The following is a 10,658-nucleotide window of genomic DNA, read 5'->3' on the forward strand; positions in this document are numbered from 1 at the left end:
CACAAGTAAGTAATTTCGGGGAGGGCTGACTTATTCTTTTATTGGGGGGGGGGAGCTCAGTGTAGAATTATTTATGTAGATGTTGAGGGCTGTGGGTTTTTGAATGTTCAATACTTTTTTTTCCAATTAAATTTAAATATAATTACCTTTTTTTAAACTACTTTGTTTATACTGAACATTATCTGAAATATTACTTTAGTAGTTTTTCTACTTACTTGTATCAAAACTTTAAGAAGAAAAATAAGAAAGATGCAATATACCTAGTTTTCTTCAGGTAGTATATGTTTTCTTGCTCTCTCTCCTGTTTGAAATAATAATGTCAAGTCAGCTATTCTGCCTGGAAAGCCAGTAAATGTTGGCCTGAAGGTGCATGCAGATATTATTCTGCACATCAAAAGCTGAGCAATCCTTCTGTATAGAAATGCATCACTTAGGATGAACTTCAGTCAAGCTTGATATATATGAGCCTACAAACAAGAAATGTAGCTTGAGGTTTTTGTTCATTGGATTTTCATTTCAAAATACTATTCTTCAGCATTTGCGTGGCACACTTGAAATATTAAGCTTTATTTCACATGGGCCTGATTTGGTGTAATGTACTTATTGATTATGTTTTTTTTTTTTTTCTTGTTTGGAATTAATGTGTGTGATTGGTTATGTTTTTCTTACCTGCAGTTTGCTTTGGAACGTCAGAAAACAGCAGAAAAAGAACGATTATTTCTTGTATATGCTAAACAGTGGTGGAGAGAGTACCTACAGATAAGGCCTACACACAACGTAAGGCTAGTAAAGATTTTTGCACAGGTTTGTAAATTTTACAAATAGACCAATCCTTTCTTGAAGTTATCTGTTTATTTTTAGATATATTTTGAAGTTTATGTGTGTATAGAATCTGTACAGATTTATGACGTGGTTACATTCAGGTCAGGGCTACATGTGGTGTATCATGCAAAAAATGAAATTTGTAAGCGTTGAACTTCTGTGTGTGTATTGAAGCTCAGTAGCATGATGCAGAAAGAAGGGTTGCTCCAACCACTTCTGATGCACGAGGTGATAAAAAAGACTGTTTAGTCTTTTCCTTGAATACTTGCAAATGGCAAAGACTTAAGTGATCGGTGCAAACTATGTCAAACAAGTTTTATACCAGATAAAACGGTTATAAAAAATGGACTTAATTAGATCTGTTAGAACAGATCCACACAATATTTGAGCTCTGTGTGGTCTGTAAAGCAATCTGTCTGGTTAATGTCGCACGCTAGCTACAGACATAATTGTTGTAGGCTAATAAATTAGTATGCATCAGTTGCTCCTTGGCAACTGTCCCTCCATAAAAGGAATGGTATGATTCTTTGCATTTTTAGTGCCATGAATTTATCTTGCATGGTGGCAATTTCATAGCACAGATAATGAGCAGTAGCTTATTATCTCAAAGTAACTTTCTGAAGCGATCCCTGCCTACTCTTTCTTTTCAGTAAAGTAACAGCTGCCATTCTGGCTGTACCGTGAGTATTCAGCAGTGATGTGAACTTCCAAATAAGGGTGTGGTGGGTTGATCCCAGCCAGCAGCTGAGCCCCCGCCCAGTCACACTCTCACTCCACCCCAGCGGAATGGGAAGGGCAAAAGTGAGGAAAAACTCATGGGTTGAGATGAAGACAGTTTAATAAGTGAAGGAAAGAAAGGAAAAGGGGGGAAAAAAGTGATGCAAAGACAATCACTCACCACCTCCCACCAGCAGGCTGATGCCCAGTGAGTCTCCAAGCAGGGGCTGGTTTACAGAAAGTCTGTTCTGCACGCCCAGCAGTTTTATTGCTGAACGTGATGCTATATGGCATGAAGTATCCCTTTGGTCGGTTCAGGTCAGCTGTCCTGGCTGTGTCCCCTCCCAGCCTCTTGTCCACCCCGAACTTACTCTGTGTGGGGGTAGAATGAGAAACAGAGAAGGCCTTGACGCTGTGCAGGCCCTGCTCAGCAATAGCTAAAACATTGGTGTGTTATCAACACTGTTTTGGTCACAAATCTAAAACAAAGCACCATAGGGGCTGCTGTGAAGAAAATTAACTCCGTCCCAGCCAGACCCAATACAAAGGCTTAAGGTTTTCAAGGCAGGGTTTATAGAGAAACAAAATACAAAATTAAACAGGGAATTCTAGAACTGGGAGTTTGGTTGGGGACATGAGGTAAAAATGGGACTTGTACTATTTTGGGAATAAAGCAATGTGTGAATTAATGGTATTCCACTTCCTGCACCCACAAAGCTACAGTAGGGTTGGGAAGAAGGTTGGAGGGAAGGGTTTGTGGGTAGGATTAGAGGACTAAGTTCTTTGTTACAGAACAGTATAGAAACTGGGCCCCTGCTAGTTCAGTACCTACAGAGAGCTGATCTTGATTCTCCCGCTGGCCATAGCAAATGTTAGTAAAACTGCCCTTAATGGCCTTTCTCGTTTCTGGGAACGGAAGTGAGATTGTCAGAATTGTTTGATAATTTAGTTATTGGCCAGTTTCGTTGGCATAATGCAGAAGCACACATTACATATATAAAACTATATTAAATAAATAATGAATCCTTCTTGTGATTTTTTCTTTTTGCTTGCTTTCTAGCTGTGAAATAATTTCCAACAGGATTCCAGTCAGCTTCAAATAAATGGTGCTTTTCTTACACCAACTTGCTGAAAAAGCATGACAAAACCTTAATGAGGGCAATATGTAACTACAGTAACAAATATGAGACCATGGTTTCCTGAAGCTGCAGACACTTAAAAGGCTTTGATCCCTTTTTAAATATACAAACATAAAAGTACCAGTTTAGCCCAGTGAGGAAAAGAAGAATTTTGTACTGCTTGAAATAGTTTTAATAGTTGATAATCATAACATTTCCCTGCAGCATGTGATAAAACAGACCTTTTTCCAGTCATCTTATTTTTTCATTTTTCCAAGAAATTAGAAATTCTTAGTATTACTACTTTTGTAATTTTTATATATCTAGATCTATATAGATCTATATAGATCTATTTATTGGTTTTTGGTGTTATGACAAGAGGTAAAGAGTATTCAAATTCAGAAGAAAATAGACACCTTTTAAACTCTAAAATCAGCTGCTGAGTGCTTAATGCTTTGGGGGGTGTTTTGGGGGTTTGCTGTGAGTTTTGGTGGTTGTGTGGTTTTGGGGGTTTTTTGTTTGTTTGATTTGAGGTTTTTTTTGGTTGAATGTGGGGTGTTTGGTGGCTGGTGGGGTTTTTTTGTTTGTTTATTTGTTTGGGCTTTTTTTGTTTGATGATAATATGGAAATTGACAGTGGATGGAGCATGAACAGTTCCTCACCCATTTAAGGAAATTACGTTCAACCTGTACTGCTGCAGGTGTTTGAACTTTTAGTCTGGAATGTCCTACTGGTGACAGAGCCAGCGGAGAAATCTAACTGTAAAGTCCCTCTAAACGAATTGCCTTAATGGTCTTGTGTCTTAATTCTAGAAGGATTTTTGTGTCTTAATAATTTTCAGTGATATTTATTTCAGGGAGAATAAATCCCATAGCAAAAAAGACAGTTTAAGTTAAGATGAATCTTTCGTAACATTTGTGTGTCTGACAAATAAACATATTTTATATGTTCAGGATGAAAATGGAGTAAACCGTCCAGTATGTTCATATATCAGACCACTTCGAGCAGGCCGGTTACTAGACACTCCTAGACAAGCAGCGCGATTTGTCAGTGTCCTGGGTTATGAAAGAGCTCCTGTCATCGGAGGAGGTGGTGGCAAACAAGAACAGTGGTGCACCCTTCTTGCTTTTTTATGTAGAAACAAGGTATGTGAAAATAGTCTTTGTGTGACACAGTAGCGTTAGTACCATATTCTAACTGAAGTCAGTAATTTAAAACAGGCTGCAAATACATGGATTAAATCAAATTTGGAGAATTCTGTTACAATAAGTTTAAGACCTTTTTAAAGAGAAACATGTTAAATAGTAGACAAAAATGCTTTGGAGCAGACTTTCTTTACTGCTGTTGTTGGGGTCCATTTGTCAATACATCTGTTTGACAATGAGCTTGCTTTTCTTCATTTGCTTTTCTAAGATCCCATATGATTATTCAATGAATCCCTGCTAGTGTGCAGGCCACTAATTTAAATTCTGGACTAATCCTGGAACAGTTGGAAAAGTCTCTTTTGAAAAACTGATCTTTTTAGATGGGCTAAAATATACTTACAATCTTTGCATCCATTTTTTGCAAGATAGGGATTTTCACTAAAAGTTTCAGCCTAGTTCTTAGTGATCTGACACTTATATGACTGTAATAGATGAAACAAATTGTAACTCATTCTGGGTTATAGCTCTTCTGTTGTATGAATAAAAGTAATAGTGATCCCTTTTAATACCTCTTTGGAGTGGTCGATGCTTTTCATTGCCACTGAGATACTTCTGTGTTCAAAAACAATCTCACTGATGTGTTTATATTAAGATCTGTTCTTCTTGGCAGCAGGAGCTGTATCCTGGTTTTTAGACCTGTCTCAAAGACCACACAGAACAGACATTAGCTGTTGTCTCTGAAGATCACATCATGCATAGGTACCATATAAAGGCACCACTGGCTATCCACTGGCTTTCAGATGGAGGTGGTGATCACAAGTTTGAGGACTGTTGTGTTTGGAGGCACAGAGAAAGGGTTTCCTCCAAGGCAGAAGTGGAAAACTGTATAGAAAATAGCTGAATTTAGCCCCTGAGACACCAGCTGGACTGTTATTAATTTTTTTGTGGAAAGTGGTGTGGCATTCTTAAATGAACACAGATTCACCAGAAACTTTTTTAAGTTTTTAAACCTACTTTTCTGGATATTTCCCTTGTATACTATGGTAGGGGAAGATTGTGTTATCTCTGTAATGAACAGATACCTCCAAGAACACAGAATTTAACATTTTCAGTGTTCTGAATAGTATTTGATTAAAGAGCCGTACTGTTCTACTTCTGAATGCTGTGTTTTGTATTACGAAGGCTTCATTGCATGAAGAATTTTTTTCTTACTTTACAACTAACGTTTTTAAAGAACTTAAGATAAAAAGAATATTACACATCACATTCAGAAATTGATTTCTGTGAATTACTGATGGTAGCAATAAATTTATGAAGGAAACTTTTTTTCCCTGGTTGAAGGGAAATGCAGCTACACATGACTTTCAGTTGTTACACAGTTAGACCTGTGGGGGCATTTGTTTTACCTTTTTTAATTTCTGAACTTTGACAACACATTCAAGACAGTAAAATTACAATAGAATTACATTTTATTAACTGATTAAATTTCCTAACTGTGTGAAAATACTGCGTAATTTCTAATATTACCTCAGGTATTTGCCTTATGTATGTTTTGGCTTTTAATTAGAATGTTAGTTTTGTCTTTACGGGTCAATAGATTCTGGTTTTGGTTTACTTGAAGGTATCTTTATAATCATAAGAAATGTCTTCCAGTATTAATCATACAGTATATTTGAATAAAAAATATAAATAGTCTGTCATTAGAACATACTACTATTTTTAAACGTTTTTTTCTATTACAGAAAACTAAAACTTGTCAAGTTTAAACCTTAAAATCTTGACTTCTGATATGTGCTTTAGGTAAACAGAAAGGAAACATGACTTGTTAAATCATGATTAGAGAAATATCACTGTTTTATTTCTTTAAGATTTTATCCATGCCTGATACTCAGACCAGCTTACTAATATTTACTGCCTAGGGTGACTGTGAAGATCATGCTAACCTTCTGTGCAGTCTTCTTCTTGGGTTTGGATTGGAAGCCTTTGTGTGTGTTGGAACAAAAGCAAAAGGAGTCCCCCACACTTGGGTAATGACTTGTGGAACTGATGGAACAATTACTTTTTGGGAGAGCTTAACAGGACATAGGTGAGTAAAAGGAATATAAGAAAACTGAGCAACATATATTGAGGTTTGAGTGGACTATTTTTGTTACTGCTTTTTTTCTTTATCTTTACACCCTGTCATGTAACTCATGTAATCAAAGACAAAAGTCTTTTAATCTTTCTGTACTGCTGTTGTTTGGAAAATAACTGGTTCGGTGTAAGGTAAAATATTTCAACAGTTTGTAATATAGTTTTCAGTGGCTTTAATACAGTATAGCAACTGTTACGTGTCTTATGGCACCTGATTGCCATTGATGCTATCGCTGCTGTCATTGGTAAAGAAGGAGATGAAATCTGACATGATTGTTTAGGAACTGTCATGGTTTAACCCCAGCCGGCAACTGAGCACCACACAGCTGCTCACTCACTCCCCCCTGGTGGGATGGGGGAGAGAATCGGAAGGGTAAAAGTGAGAAAACTTGTGGGTTGAGATAAAGACAGTTTAATGGGTAAAGCAAAAGCCGTGCGCGCAAGCAAAGCAAAACAAGGAATTCATTCACCACGTCCCATCAGCAGGCAGGTGTTCAGCCATCTCCAGGAAAGCAGGGCTCCATCATGTGTAACGGTGACTTGGGAAGACATACACCATCACTCCAAACGTCCCCCCCTTCCTTCTTCTCCCAGCTTTATATGCTGAGCATGACATCATATGGTGTGGAATATCCCTTTGGTCAGTTGGGGTCAGCTGTCCCAGCTGTGTCCCCTCCCAACTCGTTGTGCACCCCCAGCCTACTCGCTGGTGGGGTGGTGTCAGAAGCAGAAAAGGCCTTGACTCTGTGTAAGCACTGCTCAGCAGTAACGAAAACTTCCCTGTGTTATCAACGCTGTTTCCAGCACAAATCCAAAACATAGCCCCATACTAGCTACTAGGAAGAAAATTAACTCTACCCCAGCCAAAACCAGCACAGGAACCCATTTTTTTCCTTATTTCATCTGTGAAATCAGTGTTACATTACTTTTTTCCCCTGCAGAAATCTCTGCAGGTTCTCTGAGATTCTCTCACTTGAGTCATTTTAGAAGGGCATATGTAGCTGTTCTGTATTCCAAAGCTTCTGGAACCTGTTTGTTAAAAATTCTTTCTCTTCTTCTTATTCTGCGTATCCTATTACTCAAGTGCGTAGAATGGTACTCAGTCTGAATTTTTATATAAAAATAAAAAAAATGCTCAAAATTTCAATGAAAGGAACTTCCTCTTTGCTGATGATATTCAGCACTGTGATCCATCCCATTGTACTTCCTAGTGCTATTTGAAGCATTACTTTTGGAAACGTAATTTTTGTAATATATAGCTTCAAGCTGCATTGGTAGAAGCACAGTGGGACTATATATTTGAATATAAGACTTTTGGCTTTGTGAAAAGTGCTGATTAATATCCAGTGTTGGAAAATAAGCAATTCTGTTCTGCCACTGTTTGTGTATCCTATGATTAGCATTTGAAGATGTGTTTCTCCAAATGTGATGAATGGTGGGGAAACTGTATGGGTATGTTGTTATAGTTGCAAAATTTAATTGCTGTTGAATGTCTGCTTGATTAATCTGCTTATTTTTCTACATTTAAAGAAAAAAGTGAGGTATTATTTCATTGTATGTTATGCCTCCAAAATGTGTATAATTACTTTTCTGTAAATAAATGAATGCTATTTTGGGAAAAAAAAATGTTAACAAATTTGGCTTATATTTTTAAAAGGAGAAATGGCTTATATCTGTCCCATCTAAATATTTTTACCTTGCCTTGAAATAAGGTGTATTAATAAGAAATTGAATGTTTTTGATTAGGTACATCCACAGACCTATCAACCCTGATGACCCTCCACTAGTTGAACAACCCAAGCCACTGTATCCTTATCGCACGATAGGTTGTATCTTCAACCATCAAAAGTTCCTTGGAAATTGTCAACCCTCTGACGCTGTGGAGGTCTGTGTGTTTCACCTGCATGATGAATCCAAATGGAAACCCATGAGTGGAGAAGCAATAAAATCTGTATGTTCCCCTGGAACAACATCTTCAGTTCCCTCTTTTCCTCCTCTGTGTGCTTCCACAATAGATGCTGCGGTAACAAGCAACGAGATAGAATTGCAGCTGAGAATACTGGTCTCTGAACACAGAAAGGTAATACTGCTTAAAGATTGTCATTGATTGGTAATAAAGGTGCATGTTTTTACTGTATACTTGTTTTGGATAGCCATTTGTTGGTTCACATACTCGTATCTTTGCAATGTGTTTTCCATCAGCTTTTGCAGAAATGCAGTACGTGAAAAGTGAAATAACTGAAAAATTGTTTGGAAAGAAGTTTAGATGTCATACTTATTATTTGCAGTGGTGATTCCGTAGCCTCATGTGTGGGCTCTTCCCCCGACCCTGCCTTTGCCTCTCACTCTAGGTCTGTGATCTTCATCTTACTGGCACTTGCAGGATACCTATGAGTGGTCTGTAAAAGCTAGGAAGATCAAATCTGGTTGTTAGTGGGCTTTGCCTGTCCATCACAAATGTTTTTGGTCCCTAGATGAAAGCAGGCTTTCAGCTTTCATGATCTTACTCTGACTGCTTTGCAAAATCAGAAGGTATTTCTAGAAGTTAGTTTTGTCCTTTATCAGGGTTTTGACAAGACGTAATCTGCCAGAAATTATTCTTCCTGTGCTGGATATGAAGGAGATGATACTTTAAATCCCTGTTAGCTTATGTCTGGTTTTAATGGGTTTTTTTGGTTGTTTTTGTTTTTATCTCCCCACACAATGCTCAACCTTTGGGGTGGCAAGTAATCTCAGAGTATGAATCTCATGCATTGTTGAATACATATGTGGTAGTTTTTTCTACTTCTCTGCACTTGTGGGATGGTAGGAGGAAGGTGTGTGTACATGTACGTGTGTACGTGTTTTGGGGAGCTGTTGTGCATTGTTTTTTCAGAAGTGGGTTTCCATGAGAGACATTAGAAAAATGTGGGGTGAATCTTAGCTGATCTTTTCCATATTTTTGCTGTGTATTTATGCACTGTCTTCTTACGTTTCATGCAGAGATGCTGCAGCTAAAACATCTAGTTTCAACTCTGCTGGTCTTGTTTTAGTCTAGTAGTCTAACTTCATTTCTTGGTAAATGTTTGATATCTTGTTGATGGTGTTTGATTCTTCTGTTTGGTGTGTGAATCAATATACAAATCTTAGTGCTTTGTGGATTCACTTCCATTAACTACAAATGAAAGATTTGTCATGGATTTATTTGAACCTATGCAGTATGCAAGCTTATTAATATCCTAATGTTCATTCTGCACGGTTGTCATCATTCTGTGACTTGCCTCACAGGATCTTGGCCTTTCTACTGTTTGGGATGACCACCTATCCTATCTGTTGTCACCAGCATTAGCAGCCTATGAACTTGAACGTACAACAAGCGTTTCTGCAGGAAACGAAGAGTTTCAAGATGCTGTAAGAAGAGCGGTACCTGATGGTCACACATTTAAAGGGTTTCCTATCCATTTTGTATACAGAAATGCCAGAAGAGCATTTGCCACATGTCTTCGGTGAGTTTAAATGTAAAGATACATATGTTAAAACCAAATAGTAATACTTGATTATGAATTGCAACTCATTTTTTGGGGGGGTTGTTTTTTTTAATAATGACATTTAAAGAAAATGAATTTCCTTAAACTAGAACTGGAGGAAGAGTTGTGTAGTATATGTAAAGGGTCATGGGGTACAGAGCCTTTATGTTACATCGGTGAGTTCAGTGATGATAGACTTCTCGTGGGTTAAATTAAAGAACGAGGAGTTAATTTAATTTATCTGCACTTGTTAAAAATGATCAGTGGTGGTCTTGTTTTCCAAAAAGGCAACAGCCCCTGCACTACAGAACAGTAGTATTACTTGTAATGACAGACTCATGACGCTCATTGTGTCAACACATTGAGTGTTAGTTACTTTTGAAATAACTGCACATATGTAATTGAAAATTTTAATAATAGCTTAGTATTATCTGTTACTCTTTTTTTTGTTTTTGTCAAATAGGTCTCCTTTCTGTGAAGAAATAATCTGTTGTAGGGGAGACCAAGTGCGACTTGCAGTGCGTGTACGAGTGTTTACATACCCTGAATCTGCATGTGCTGTTTGGATCATGTTTGCTTGTAAATACCGCTCTGTCCTTTGAAAAAAACCAAAATCACACAGACCTTTTTAGATCTGCAAAATAATGTATGTGGCTATAAAATTATGCAATTAAAAATTAATTTTATATAGATTATACAAAATATTGTATTTTGTATAAATGCCACTGATTTTGAATACCACGATGTGTGTATCAAAGAGAATTGTGTACACAGTAATGATTGTATTTATAAAGAGAATTTATTCTTATTTTTAATAAAAGTTACTTTTAATAGTTACAGGAATGTGGTTCAAGTTACTACAATGTGTGCATAAAATACTAGCTTCTCTTCTGCAGTTCTGAACTGATGTGAGAATTCATCTAGAAAAAGGTCTGTTTTACTTCTCCAGGGTAAGGGACTCTGTTTTACCTCTCCTCTCCATGTAGTGTCCAGGGTGTACTTTGTGAGTTACTGAGATCCAGAAATACTGAAGTTTAAGCATGTGTCCTTTCCACAACAAAATTTATTCCTGCCTCTCTTGGACCTACCAATGGCTTCTACGTTCAGCTCCTAAGAACAGTTCAGTCAGGTATGGGTAATCCGGTTAGTCTAGGAATTTAATAATTTATGGATTTTTTTTTTTTATGTTTAAAATTAAGACTTGGATACCTGAAGAT

At 37.2% G+C, this 10,658-nt stretch overlaps 1 protein-coding gene across 1 annotated transcript in view; it reads left to right on the forward strand.

The window, feature by feature from the left end:
* CEP76 (centrosomal protein 76) overlaps nucleotides 1-10,247 on the forward strand; it is a 26,358-nt gene extending 16,111 nt beyond the window's left edge. Inside the window, exons 8-12 of the mRNA XM_009284090.2 lie at nucleotides 3,611-3,802; nucleotides 5,722-5,888; nucleotides 7,682-8,015; nucleotides 9,203-9,420; nucleotides 9,905-10,247. Coding sequence (XP_009282365.1) covers nucleotides 3,611-3,802; nucleotides 5,722-5,888; nucleotides 7,682-8,015; nucleotides 9,203-9,420; nucleotides 9,905-10,043 — 1,050 coding nt within the window. The 3' untranslated portion in view covers nucleotides 10,044-10,247. The remainder of the gene's footprint in view (nucleotides 1-3,610; nucleotides 3,803-5,721; nucleotides 5,889-7,681; nucleotides 8,016-9,202; nucleotides 9,421-9,904) is intronic.
* The last annotated feature ends 411 nt before the right edge of the window (nucleotides 10,248-10,658 follow it).

This window comes from Aptenodytes forsteri, unplaced genomic scaffold, assembly GCF_000699145.1.
Source record: "Aptenodytes forsteri isolate BGI_AS27 unplaced genomic scaffold, ASM69914v1 Scaffold229, whole genome shotgun sequence".
Taxonomy (NCBI): Eukaryota; Metazoa; Chordata; class Aves; order Sphenisciformes; family Spheniscidae; genus Aptenodytes; species Aptenodytes forsteri.